At 42.5% G+C, this 14,980-nt stretch overlaps 1 protein-coding gene across 1 annotated transcript; it reads left to right on the forward strand.

The window, feature by feature from the left end:
- The first annotated feature begins 2,256 nt into the window (after window positions 1-2,256).
- LOC149300713 (single-strand DNA endonuclease ASTE1-like) lies at window positions 2,257-13,048 on the forward strand. The gene is made up of 5 exons (XM_089484766.1): window positions 2,257-3,567; window positions 4,577-4,787; window positions 7,406-7,435; window positions 11,282-11,453; window positions 12,751-13,048. The coding sequence occupies exons 1-5, from the start codon at window positions 2,257-2,259 to the stop codon at window positions 13,046-13,048; spliced, it is 2,022 nt and encodes a 673-aa protein (XP_089340892.1).
- The last annotated feature ends 1,932 nt before the right edge of the window (window positions 13,049-14,980 follow it).

Genomic DNA, 14,980 nt, shown 5'->3' on the forward strand with positions numbered 1-14,980 from the left:
AATTGATTGTAACACCAAGTGCCGGTTACCCGTCACATAAGGAATGCTGATCGCCCGATCAGACATTCTCTTTCAGGAGACATAACTGCTGACATCAACTAGAAGGTTAGCAGAGGACAGGATACCCCTGCAGGGCCTGAAGGAGTTAAAAGGCCAGGTCCTCGTACTACATCCTCCGGCGTCAACTGTATTTGACGTAAAACTACGTCCTTTGATGTGAAGGGGTAATATAAAGTAACAGGTTTATTTGCTTACCATACTACAGATGGCAATTAACATACCTCCCAAGTGTCTGTCTTTAAGAGGGACAGTTGTTCTTTTTTGGCCTCAAATCCCCCCAAATCCTGTTTTTTGTAAAATGCTTGGCAGGAATGAGAGTATCCCAGTGCTCTACTGGCCTAAAAGTTAAGGTACTGTGCATAGAAACAACAGAAAATGTGTGAATAGAATACACTATTCTTCATCTAACTGTCTCACTTGGTTTTATAACTAACTATAGCTACAGATCACAAAGATAAATAAATAGTCTGGTATAGCCCCGCCCTTAGCCACGCCTCCAAAACAAAGATGTCCTCCCTCTTCGGCTATTTAAAATGGTGTGAGGAATCAATTCATATCTTGTCTAAATTCAGCAGCACCTGTAATACCTGAGGTTAATGTCGGCTACTGCGGATCTAACGCTTCAGCTTCTGATGCTGGTGTCTGACCAAAATCCTCAACGTAGGCGCATGTCTCGGCTTTCACAGCTCATTGTTTACAGATCCGTTACCATAGCAACGGGACGTCACCACCAGGCTCCACCACCCCCCTGGCGCCCGGCCGAGCTTCGCTAAAGGCGATACGCCTCTTTGCCGGTGACGTCACTGTGCTTCCGCTTAGACCCTTTGTCCTGCAGCATCCGGATTACGGGTTTGTTTGTTTACGCATGTTTGGAAAACACGTGAGGCCGCTTCAATAATAATAATAATGAAGAAAATACTTGTGGCTCGCAAAATAAAACCTTTATCAAACCGGTTTAATTCTAGAGGGTTTCTCTTTCAACTGCTTGGAATTGTGGGCAGCATGTGTTGTGCAGTTCCTGTGTTGTCACAGCACAATAGTAATGGCAGGTGTTAACACTGGGACTTTCCTTTTGTATATTACGTCATGTCCCTTGGTTACTGCGTCATAGCCAGTTACCCGGAGACGAGTTTATCTGCCCTAGTCCGGAATTAAACTACTATTGCTTATGTATTAGCTGACTGGAGGAAGACATATGTGGACGACTGGCCGGTTCTAATGATGTCATGAATGCAAATATTATTAATAATCTGTCTTCCCATTCTCTACTATATAGAGATTTACAGATCAGCTGCAATATATTTTACTGTGAATTTTCTTTTAATTTATCATTTGCTGCCAAGAGGTTGAAATAGATTTGCATAGAAAAGCCACGTAAAATCTTACTCTTAGGTAAATGGTTTTAGTGACAGTTTTTGCATTCTATTGTAATTATGCAGTACCATGAAAGTTCTGGTTTTATTACCACTGTTTTTCTAGTTTCATACATTAATCTAATATATATATATATATATATATATATATATATATATATATATATATGAAAACACAGATTTATTTTCTGTCTTTTAATCACAGATTGTCAGTGCTTGCTTGTTTACTTTTTGCTGCCTTACTACAATGATGGTGTCTTTAATGTTGGCTACTGCTTAGACGACTGTTGATGTGAGATTGATTATCAGATCTAATCAGAAGTGTTCTGTCTGGTAAGTAATTCTTGTGATACCTGTAAGGGATATTCATGTTTTCATTTATCCTGAGAAATCTTAAGTTTTGGCTTCAGACAGCTACAGGAGGAGGTGATATCGTTGCAGGAAAGTGATACATTATGCAACCGTTTCAACCAAACCACAAACCTTACGCTGTACATAACTTCTAAAATGTATCTAAGGATGCTTCTCTGTTTTAACTTATTTTTTTTTCATAATGGAGCAGGGAGTTGAATGTAATAATGCAATGCCCCGTGTGCCACATCTACTTCTCAGTTGTCTATGTACCTTTTTATTAACATAGTTCGCATCTATTTTAGTGATATATACATTCACTCTAGCTACCCCCAGCTTCCATGCCATTGGCAAGGCTACCTCCTGAACTGTAGGTTATGTTATTGTCTTCTGCAGTAGTGTTTTTTTTTTTTTTTTTTACAACTGTATTTTGTCCATTTCTTTTGTAGATATTTTGACACTAATCCACAGTATGGGAATCCAGGGGTTAATGAGCTACGTGGGATCCAATCACTGTTTCTTGAACGATTTGCAGCTGAGAAACACAAAAATAATCATAGATGGCAACAACCTTTACCACAAATTGTATTTAGATTCAGGCTTGGAACAAGTACACGGCGGGAGTTATGATACATTCGCAGAACTCGTACATAAATTCTTTGAAAGTCTGACGCTGTGTAACATCCATGCTTACGTCGTCTTAGATGGTGGATGTGACATCTCCGATAAAAAGCTTGCGACCCAAAAGCAACGTGCCAGGGACAAAATCAAAATGGCTCAGAGTCTTTCTATAGGAGAAGGGGGCAGTTTACTTCCTCTCATGGTGAGAGATGTATTTTTGCAGGTCTTGAAAAAGTTGCAGATACCCTTCGTTCAATGCTTTGCTGAAGCTGACCAGGAAATCGTAGAGTTGGCCAATGTGTGGAATTGCCCCATTCTGACTTTCGACAGTGACTTCTGCATCTTTGACATTAAAGCTGGATACTGTCCCCTCAGTTATTTTCAGTGGAAAAATATTGTCCCTTCAAAGGATAACAAAGAATGTTATGTTCCAGCAAGATGTTTCTCGGCCCGACAGTTTTGCAGCTACTTTAACAACATGAACATTTCCTTACTCCCATTTTTTGCCGTACTTACTGGGAATGACTACATCAATCTCCCTGCTTTAGAGACCTTTTTTAGCAGAGTTACTTTGCCTATAGGCTGTTCGTTCCATGGTGGGAGAAAACACACGCGAATCCATGGTCTGTTAAACTGGTTGTCTACTTTTGCAACAGTAGAAGAGGCCATGGAGAATGTAGTGAAATACCTCCGAGCGCAGGATAGGCATAGTATCAGAGAGCTTCTTTGTTCTGCCATGGAAGAATACAACTTATCTGGTGTCTCCAACCTTGAGTATTTTTTTCGGGACAGTTCTTACATCTCTTTAACAGCAGTCCAACTAAATTTGCCAGATTGGGTGCGAAGTGCCTTAGCAAGAGGTCAAATAGCACCTCTGCTTAGTGATGCCCTGGTACTGAAGAGGACATTTCTTCATGTCCAAGTTGAGGATGTAAAGAGGCCTTCTGCTCACTTGATCTCACAGCCAATCCGCCAAGTTCTTTATGGACTGCTTTTGAACATGTACCATAATTCCCAACACAAAAATCAAACTGAGCGTACCAACAAAATGTTTGTGGTTGAATTTGATCGTCTGGAAACGTCTCTTCGAAAAAATTATGTTGAAGCAGTTATTAGTTCAAGTAACTTTAGTGAAGATCTTTCTCTGCAGAGCCTACCAGAGGTAGGTTTACAATATTAATGTTAAAATGGAGCAAGGTACGTATAGACACATCTTAAAGGTAGACAAAATGGAGAGCTCCTCTAGCCAAGTATTATACAGGCGCCCACAGCTGCCGTCTCTTTTTATTTCTGCTTTACCACAGGTACTTAAGCCAGGTTCATGGTAATGCTAAGATGGACATGGTCCCGTGCTCTTGCACCAAGAACATGCTGAACATTTACCTATAATATATAATACATTTGAGAGAAGCAACACCTTTAGGTACATTGGGGAATTGTATCAAAGTATAGAGAAGAAGAAAAGAGAGATTTTAATGAATGTTCTTGTGATTTACTTGGGGCACCCAAGCAATGGCTTGCTCAGGGATTCTTTGGTCCAGTATGTAAGATTGAATGGTAAGATGCATTCGTATACTTGCACTTCTTTAGGATATTGCAGGGTATAGTCCGTAATAGTAATTTTATAATAATAGTGTTGCTGGGGTGGTCTACTATGGTATAAGCAGGATAAAGGAGAATAATTGAAGTTGAAATATTTTATCTGTCTTCTTACTTAATGATGATGTGGAGGTATAGAAAAAAGGGTTTTGTCTACACTAATTTACTGTATTTTTCCATGTATGTTTTATTTTTATCTTCCTGCAGCACATTACACATTTTTCTGATCTGTAACTCCATGGTGAACTTCCACAGTAGTGCAGGCAAAAAAATAGCATCACGTGCAACATAACATCCAATAGTTCATTTCCACTTTTAGAAGAGGTGAGCTATAACACATTTAATCTAATTTAAAACAATTGAAGTTAAACAAGTGTAGGCTATACCTATCTTAACATAAGGCAGAAATTGACACACAATGAGAGCCTTACCTCCTAATAAAGGTTGGCTTCTAAAGGTGTACAATTCATGTGTTCTCAGTATTTCATTAGTGATGATAAATGCACCACCATGTTTGGATTTATGCAGAACAACAACAACAACAATCAAAATGAAAAACCATTTGTTTCTAGGTCTCTTTAGGAACACGTGTGAAACTGCTCTTAGACACGTTAGGAGGGAGGTTAAGCTTTCTGGAATCTGTGCCTCCAGCCCATCGTCTCACGGTTGCTGTGACCTGTTTCTGGGTGAGAAATGCTAACCCAAAAGTGAGGCTGCATCACTTGAGAGCACTTGTGATGGGAATCATTTGTGGGGAAGCAGGCAAAATGCTGAATACACCAGGTAGGTATCCACACATGAAAATAGTATGTGATGTCATAGAGTCCAAAGAAAAAAGGGAAGCGTAGAGGATGACACTCCTAGTTTGGGCCAAGTTTAAAGGGGCAATGATATTTTTATGGTAACAGTGAAGCAAACCTTTTCCTAGAGGCTGTGTCATCCAGCAGGTACAACCATCTGCTCTACTAGGAATCTGGATCAGTGTTGACTAGTGATGTGACTTAATTATGATGTCTTCTTACATAGGAATGGACCAAGGGAAAAAAAGCAGTTGGGTCAAAAAAACTTCTTGTATTGACACGACTCTGCTGCATGTGTGCAAGCTACAAGAAGATTTTGATTCTGACTATATTACAATTTTTCCTCATCTAACAAGATTTCTTTTAATCGCCATAATTAGCAAGGCAATGTTTATAATGGTCAGAACTGTTAACTGGCCAGTTAACAGCTGTCCCTGACAGCTCCTTCAAAATATCCTAGTCTCACACACCTAACGGAATCCTGAAAATCCTGACATGTTACACAGGCTCTTTCTAAGTGGCCTGGTGGTACGTTAGAACTAGTAACCTTTGGGGGGCGGGGTTTGGATGTCGACCGACTAGGACGCATGTAGCGGGAGCTCCTCCACCTCTTGGCCTACATTTACCAATATAACTATTTATTTTTTGTTGTTTTCGGTCCTTTTTTTAACTATTTTGTCGCCGGGATGTCGGCACACAAACCGAAACAAATTACCTCCGCTGCACCTACCTTCTTTGAGCCGAAGTCTCGGAGGAAAGCGCCTTCCCGCGCTTTACAGGCCGTCAGTGATGAGGGGGAATGCCCGGATGCCCTACTAGGCCTTGCACCACTCTCTCCCTCTCCTCCACTTCCGAGCCCTGGGGATGACAACATCACTGTTGCCTCCATGAAGCGACTATTGGAGGAGATGCGGCAACACTTCAAATCTGATATGTCGGACGCACTTTCTAAAATTCATACGGATCTCCAGGAGCTGGGCACCCGTACATCCCATCTGGAAGATAAGATGGATGAATTTACTTCGGCTCACAACTCGGTGGCGGATGCCTGCTCGTCTTTGCAAGCAGAAGTGGAGAGTCTTCGTTTTAAACTTAGCGACTTGGAGGATCGCTCACGAAGAAATAACCTCCGTATTCGGGGCATTAGCGAAGATGTCACTCCGGACAAGCTTCGTACTTACGTTTCCGACATGATACGGTCCCTCCTGGATATGCTGCCATCGGACGATGTCCACATTGATAGGATCCATCGACTGCCTCGCCCGTCAACATTGCAAGGTTCTCCTCCACGCGATGTCATTCTCCGAATTCACTTCTATGACCTGAAAGAAAAATTGTTGCAAAAGGTGCGTCGCAAACGGGATCTTCCTGACCAATTTGCCCATCTACAATTTTTTCAAGACCTCTCGCAATTTACACTTCGCCAACGCAGATCCTTCCTGCCGGTCACCTCCGCTCTACGCTCGCACAACATTCTCTACAGATGGGGCTTTCCCACGCGCTTATTGCTGACCAAAGATGGCGCAGCCTACACCATCAAGTCTCCGTCGGAAGGCCTGCGGCTCTTAGCGGAATGGGGCTTCTCTGTCACAACAGATGCGTCCGCGACGCCACACCTCGCTCCGGTCAGCTCCCCATCACGACGCTCCCCACCAAAACACCTGCAGCGCGAGTGGGCCACCGTTCCCCCCAGCCGATCGGCTTCCCGACCATGAATCCGGTAGCTGCTATACTTACGTACTTCCTTCTATGCTTTAGGTCCGTTTACCTATTTTTGGTTCACCTTGTAATTGTATTGACCCCCCCTTTTTTTTTTATTGTTCTGATGGCCATTGAGAGTTGGAGCCCTCCCTGCTTTTGTGTGGGTATTCTCCCCTACCTCCCTGTGTCCACGGTTCGTTGGTGTACACAGTCGGGGTCCCCCCCCAAGAAGCGTCCCTTCGCAACATGGGTCGCATTTTGTTTCCCCACTACATTCACCGTTGTTGGTTCTCGGTTTCTGTGTATTTTTTTGTTAATATTATTTTTTTCCGGCATATCTCTCTCTGGGGTATTCCTTTTTGGAGTGACTTCCCTCTGGGGCAACATCGACACCTGTATTTCTTGCCTTATTCCTTGTTTTGTGTCATGGTTCTGCCGCAGCGTGCAGCTTATCTACACATTTTTTATTTACTTTTTTCCGCAAAGATTCTATATATTTTTGTTTTGGACGCGGTTCTCCTTCACATTATCTATTGTGTTTCCTCTTCTGGGGGTCTGCTTTGTTTTTGCACCACACGACATTTGCCTGTTTTCGTTAGCATGGCCCTACTCCTCCGCACTTACCTTTCCCTGATGTGATGTCGTCTCTTAACATGCTATCGGTCAATGTCAATGGCCTTAATACTCCACACAAACGGAGAATGTTGTACTCTGAGGCCAAGAAAGCTCATGCCCAAATTTTGTGCGTACAAGAGACTCATTTTAAACGTTCCAAACCGAATACTTTTTTTGCGTGGGATTTCCCTTGGCATTTCCACTCCATGGCTAACACATGCAAGGCAGGGGTCTCCATTTTTATTTCAAGCCGCCTTTCTTTCCAATTACTTAACATGTTTGCAGACCCCCAGGGGAGGTATCTGATTTTGAATTGTGTTATTAATTCTGTTACTTACACGCTGGTCTCGTTCTATGCCCCTAACACCTCGCAACTTCGTTTTGCTAAGAAATTGCTAGCTAAGGTTGATTCCTTTAAAAAGGGCTATCTTGTCCTCTGTGGCGACCTTAACGCTGTTCTTGACCCTATTCTTGACACGTCCGCTGTTCCCTCGGGTAGATATGGTTCTCAAGTGCGGTCTTTAGCCACGTCCCTTACTTCAGTTTTTCATTCTTACCAGCTTTATGACCTTTGGCGCCTCCGCCACCCCTCTGAGAGGGATTATTCCTTTTTTTCTGCAGTTCATAAGTCATATACAAGAATTGATTTTATTTTTGTTGATAAGTTTTTACTACAATCGATTAGAGACTGCTCCATCGACGTTATTAATTGGTCCGACCATGCACCTATCCATGTCTCATTCAATTCTCCGTACCCTTTTACGGGCAAAGGCTCCTGGCGCCTTAACAACTCCTTACTTACCAATTCCTCCATCACTGCCGACATTCAATCGCATTTAGACATGTACTTCCAAGAAAACATAGACTCAGTCACGGCCATCGCCACACTCTGGAATGCCCATAAGGCGGTGGTGCGCGGTAAATTTATTAGTATCGCCTCTCATTTAAAACGTGAACGTGAAAAGGAAGGCAATACAGAGGCTCTCCTTCTTCGTTTATACGACCTGGAAAGGCTTAATAAACAAGCCCCTTCCCCCTCCCTTATCTCTGATATTCAGGTTGTTAAGACTAAATTAGCTACTATACAGGCACACCGCACCGCGCACATGCTCTTACGCCTCCGCCAGCGTTTCTATTCCAAAGGCAATAAGGCCGACACTATGTTGGCGAACAAACTCCGCCATATGTCAGCCCGGTCGCGTCCCCAATTTATCCACTCTGCTGGGGGCTCGCCTCTTCGGAATCCTTCCCAGATAGCGGATGAGTTCGCTTCCTACTACACCTCTCTATACAACCTCTCTAGTGACAAGGACACTCCGCAACCTTCTGTTGATGCTATCAACACTTACCTTGACTCGGTTGCTCTCCCTAAACTCACTGACGACATGTTACGTAGTTTAGATGCCCCTTTGGAACTAGACGAACTGCGGGTCACTGTATCCCAACTGAAGAAGAACTCTGCCCCTGGGCCGGATGGTCTACCCTCTTATTATTACAAGACCTTTTTTGCAACTTTAGGTCCGCACCTGTTGACTCTTTTCCGATCTTTTATGTCTGTTGGTCGTATCCCTCAAGAGAATCTCCATGCTCATATCGTAACGATCCCTAAACAGGGCAAAACCCCTGACCGCTGCGCCCACTTTAGACCCATTTCACTTCTTAACACTGACGTTAAATTGTATGCGAAGATTCTTGCCAATAGACTCTCTCTCTTTCTCCCCTCTCTTCTGCACTTAGACCAGGTGGGCTTTGTTCGCCATAGGCAATCCGTCGACAACACTCGTCGGTTTATTTCTCTGTCTTGGGAGGCCTCTTGTAATCGGACCCCTGGCCTCCTAATTTCCTTCGATGCAGAAAAAGCCTTTGACGGCTACACTGGCATTTTCTCTCGGCGGTGCTTCGGAAATTTGCTTTCTCTCCTTCTTTGATTTGCGCCGTTATGGCACTCTACTCTTCTCCTTCAGCTTCTGTCAGTTTCTCCGGGTTTCTTTCTTCTCCCTTCCTTATTTCAAATGGGACGCGACAGGGCTGCCCCCTCTCTCCATTGCTTTATACGCTGGCTCTGGAGCCCTTAGCCCAAAGCATACGCTCCGACCCGCTTATTACCGGCTTCCCCTCTCGCACTAAAGAGGCTTCGATTCTTGGTTTGTTTGCGGACGATGTCTTAGCAGCAATCACGAATCCAGCCGTTTCCCTGCCGGCCTTGCTGACGCAATTTGATTTATATGCCCAGATCTCTTATCATAAACTGAATCTCAGTAAAACCCAGGCGCTACCACTACACTTACCCTCTGCCCTTCTTGCCGATCTCAGGTCTACTTTTCTCTTTGACTGGAGGAGAGACTATATCTCCTACTTGGGGATTAAACTGCCCAAAAATTTGGCTAAATTAAATGACTACAACATTATATCCCTCTGGAAACAGATTCTACCTAAATTGCATACTTGGCGCTCCTTTGACCTTTCGTGGTTGGGGAGAATTGCTTCGATTAAAATGATGGTTGTCCCAAAACTACTATATGTTTTTAGGGCAGTCCCTATCACCATTCCCCGCCGTTTTTTAAGCCAAATTCAATCTGCTCTCTCCGATTACATTAATGTCGGAGGTAGGTCCAGGATCTCTAGACAGGCGTTTGTCTCTCCTCGCTTTCGGGGGGGCTTGGGGGCGCCTGATATTGAGTCTTATTATCGTGCAACTATTTTGTCCCACGCTGCTTATTTTCATTTTCAGGAGGAACTTCCTCGCTGGGTTCCCTTGGAAAATTCTTTTGTTCACCCATATTCTGTGGCTCAGTTGTTGTGGTTACCCCCACGCCTCCGCCCTCCCCTGCCCCCCTTGCCTCCCACTACGATGTGCACCTTTCAGGTTTGGTCCCAGGTAGCGAAGGCCGCACCTGCGCTGTCTCGAGTCACGAAAGCCACCCCACTCAGTTCACTCGAACTTCTGATCCCAGACCTCAAGATTCCAACATGGGTCTTCCCTCATCCTCTCCGAGTGGGCGATCTATTTCATAGAACTACTGTACGCCCTTTTATTGATTTACAAGCCCAATTTTCGCTCCCCCTCGAGGGACTTCTATAAATTCCTTCAAATTCGCCATCTGTTACAGTCTCACCCTTCACCGCCTTTGGTTGACATGGGCTCTCCCCACCCCTTGGTGGCCCTATGTTGTAGATCTACACCTTCCAGAGGTATGATCTCGCTATGCTACAACGCTCTCCTGTTGCGCCTCTGGGAGAATAAGCATCCCCATATGCTTGCTTGGGAGAGGGGTCACACATTGCGCGAACCACATTGAACTACAGAAAAAGCTGACCTGTAGGTGGTATCTCACCCCCCTCCGGTTATCACACATGTTTCCATCCAGCTCGCCCGACTGCTGGAAAGGCTGCCGGGCCATCGGCTCGCTGTTACATGTCTGGTGGTCGTGTCCTCATATTTCCACGTCTTGGACGGCTGTCTATGTTTTCATTTCTTCCGCTCTAGGAGTTCACCTCCCTTTTACACCAGAGGTTGCCCTTCTTCATATGTTTCCTGATTCTGTGATCCCCCCCACCAGGAAACTTATCATACATCTCTTCCTTGCATTGAAGTTGTTGATAGCTCGCCATTGGAAGTCTCCTTCTGTGCCTAGCCTGTCGGAGGTGTTCCAAACGGTAGACCGTGTTCACATCCTTGAGAAGCTATCATTTCAAAATGACCAACAGCTGCTTCAATATGAGAAAATCTGGTCGCCTTGGCTCCGTCACCGTTTGGATCCTGGTTGGTCTGCTCCTACATAATCGCTCACTCCTGTCTTGTTTTCATATGCGCGGGCTGTGTCCCGCTCTGTGTGTCCCACTTGCTGTACCCCCTCTTCGGCTCAGCCGATTGTTACTTGCTGCTTCCTTTTGCCGAGATTTGCTCTGGATTGTTTAGTTCATGCTTTTCAGTTGTTTGTTTTTTTTTTTTTTTTGTTTGTTTGTTTTTTTTTATGTTATATATGTATAGTACTCTTGGCACCACTTTTCGTGATTGTCTTCTTAATGTCCTGTATTGATCTATGTGTGTGCGCTATTGTTCCTGTTACAACTGATGTTTCAAAATAAAAAAATTTGAATTTAAAAAAAAAGAACTAGTAACCTTTCACTGTCTTCTTCACTCAGAGTTGGTTGAGGAAGGGATTGGATTGGTGTATGAGCAAGTGAGAAAGCTCAAGCAAGAACATGTGTATGGAAGAAAGCCCAATAAAGACGATCTGCACATATTCTGTCAGTGGCAGTGCTGCTTCCAGAGTGGCCTCTACTTCAATCAGCTTCTGAATTCACCTCTGCAAGAACCGGATGTAACCAGGTGTGGGGGCTGCAGAAGCTCTTAATGATCCGATTGCATTTGTCAGTCCTGTTGTATACATTAGTGGCTGCCAAGGAAGTGTGTAACGAGCAAAAAGCGATCAATATCCATAAATAAGCAGATACTCTAAAATCAAATCCGTACACTTCCATTTAGTTGTTTTAAAATATAATCAGAAACTTAAGTGACATCTTAGATGAATTCCCTGTTAACTTAAATATCTGAGAGGTCCAGGATTTATGGGCACACTACCTGTGCCTTGGCAAGACGCAACAATGAGAAGTGGAAAATTTCTTTTTTTCCAACCTTGAGGTCGCTCTTTTCTAGGAGCTGGTGTTTGCTAAGTTACAATGCATAAACGGCAAAAATGCTTTATAAATTAAATTGCATAAATATACTGTTTCTAAATGCCTTGGCTTCATAAATGACTATCCGTAGACAACATGAAAAGATTCATCGTAGCAAATACCGCCTTTAGCTACAGTCCCTAAAACAAATGCGCCCCTCTCTTGCCAATTGCAAGTTTAGGAGGTATGATGGCTACCTAGGTACTCATCAAGTACTCATGATTGAGACATGAATGACACATAAATAATGCCCAGAGAATCCTCCGGGGTTTCCCGCTGTGATAGAACCCAAAAGAAATGTCACCCAGCTTACTATGTGTCATATTTTGTGGAAACAAATACGGTGCACCAAAAACAGTTTACTAAGTGAACAAGCAGCTCAGATGTATGTCCTGTAAAAAAAAAAAGGCATTCAGATCGCAGGATTGCTGCTAGAACAATAAGCAACACGGCGATGTAAAATTAGATAGGCCTTGCTAAACTTTGACAGTGTTGGCTTAAGCAATAAATGGCCATATAGCGTGACAGAATCTCCTTGTGCCTTGTGTGTGGTTTTAATAGTATGTGGTGGGTATGTGCTGAATTCTTGCATTGTTAAGAGAAACCGTCACCTATATAGATTTAGCTCTATTATATTAGTTTGATAAAACTGGCTACGGTTTGCACTTTTCTATGGTTATATATTTAGATATGTTTGGGTAAAAAAACCTTGATCCTGTTGCAAGAGACGTGACACAAGTCAGTCCATCATGATTTCTGGTAACGTCTAGTTCTCGGATTTTGTTGCCCTTCTGCACATCAGATATTTCTCAAAATGATCGCTGTCTTACTTTGTTCTGTTAAACATGTTTCAGTGTGATACATGTAAAAGCCATCAAAGTGTGATTCTGTTGACTCAGAAATGATTAAATACTAACTACTGGATTTCCCCCCTCCCCCTTCCTGGACAGGATATATAATGGACCTCTTGTTCATCAGCTGACTCAGAATCTAAAGTCATCATCTTCTACAGAAGACCTCTTTAAGCCATCCCTTATACTGGAAACGTTGTATCAAGACTTCATACAAGCTGTGATATCTTCCTTACCACCGGACTGTTTCCAGAGTAGAACCAAGTCTGCATCTTCTAAATCTAAAAATGCAAAAAGACAAGCACAGAACACGAAGCAAAACTCCACCACGCGTGGTCAGTCCATGCATGATGCTTGCAACAGGTTTGCAAGCCTGTTTCTAGAAGAGGAACCTTAGTACACTTTGCTGGAAAATAATCAGTCGCTATATCTTGTATATAGACTGTATATAGAGGTAGGACTCAAGCTGTTATAAAACCACATAGATTTCGTTAAGCTTTTTGAGGATCATGGGAGCTGTAGCTCTTCAGCAATCAAATATTTTAAAGTATCTGTCATTTAACATAGTCTTGATACTATTTAAGAGTACAGAAACTGCCAATACGTTGCGTGAATTGTTTTTCACACACCATGTGGCGGTTTTAAGGAGACTTCACTAACTGATTTGCCCTAAGGTTTTCTGTCACTTCTACTTGGAAGATGAGATATCTCAACAGGCAGCAGGCCTCCCGCCCTTTTATAAGTAAGAGGTGCTGATGCAGAAAAAGGAAGCAGGAACATGTTTAGCTACCATGTCGACAGTACCCAAACCTACACATATATTAAAAATAGTAAGATAAAATCATAACACATTATATTGGCGGTTTTTAAACTGTAATGATTAATATCAAATATATACCTTGGTAAAACCTACTTATTATGAAAGCAGTGTTCTCTGTTAATGATGGCTCACAAAAAAATAGAAACTTTGAAAAATGAATTGGAGCTTTAACTTGAGATCATTTTAGCATATTTTTTTTTACATTGTACACTGTCATTCTGCACAGATGAAAATATTAAGATGTATCTTCACAGATTTTAATATCAATAAATGTATTTATCACATTTACCGATGGCTTGTGTTTTTTATAACTTAAATCAGCGTAACAGGGTTTTGGGAGCATTTAGACTGTTTTGTCCCAGCCGAGGTATGAATTCGGGAGCATGGTGGCATCTGGACATCTTCTTAAAAATATTTCCAGTTCAATAAAAAACACCTGTAGAAACAGTGTTTTTTGGGTTTGTATCGGAAACGTACTTGAGTTGGACCAATATTTCAAACTTGCGTATTCAGTAATGTTAACTAAACAAGAGGCTTGAGTCGTGTTGTAATGGAAAACTTGGCAACTCACAGATGAAGCCATTAGGACTACCCAATTGTTGAATTGCAGTGACTCAGCTAGCCTCCTGGAGTATCCACTTGCTGCCACCCCAAAATCACTAACTATTTGAAGGATCAAAAGATCACAAAAGTGATAGGTTTATTATATAATTTTTTTAAGAATATTACAAATTTTAAGAACATTAAGTCACATGAGGAGTAAACGAAGGAACCAAAGCTTTGCTATTGTCCTAGCACATTGAGAAGGTTGGCGCGCTTTACCATGTTGCAGTAGAAGGGAAAACTCGTCTGGTTTTAAAAACAAAAATGACAGTGCTGAACAAAGCCTACCATCTGAACAGCTTGATTCCTACAGTAGTTGTGTGATGCTAAAAGTACAGAGCTTCTTATTTTGTTTGCAATGCACCAAAATGGACATGCAACGACACGGCACTGATCAGGAAGCATACATTAAATTAGAAGAAACTTAAAAATGTAACGTATCCAGTCCAGTATGAGCGATAAAATAAATATGATCAAAAAATATTGCACGTGCCATATTAGCCATGCTTCCTGAAACTGAAGAGCAAATAAACCCTCTCTTGTCAGTAACAAAACCCCACCAATCAAACAGAAGATAATTATATATATATTTATATACATATAAAAAATTTAAGTGGTTTGGCTGTAAAAAGGAGTCAAACCTACATTGTGGTGGAAAGAAAAAAAGGCATGTTACCAACAAGAATAATTCTTGTTCCTTTAGAAGTCATCACAACCAAGAGATTTTTGGAGTTCAAAGTCCACATGTCCCTAAAATAGAATATTTCCATCCACTTTAGAGATGCCCTTTTGGAAGCCGCTTGCAGATCTTCTCAGAGACATAATTCTTGGAGAAAAAACCCTTGGCAGTCTCCCTGTCTCTTGGGTTTTCACGGTGCTTCGTAGTTTTATGCAAATTCCACTCTC

Source organism: Sceloporus occidentalis, unplaced genomic scaffold, assembly GCF_023333645.1.
Source record: "Sceloporus occidentalis isolate IW3139 unplaced genomic scaffold, rSceOcc1.0.p SCAF_23, whole genome shotgun sequence".
Lineage (NCBI taxonomy): Eukaryota > Metazoa > Chordata > Lepidosauria > Squamata > Phrynosomatidae > Sceloporus > Sceloporus occidentalis.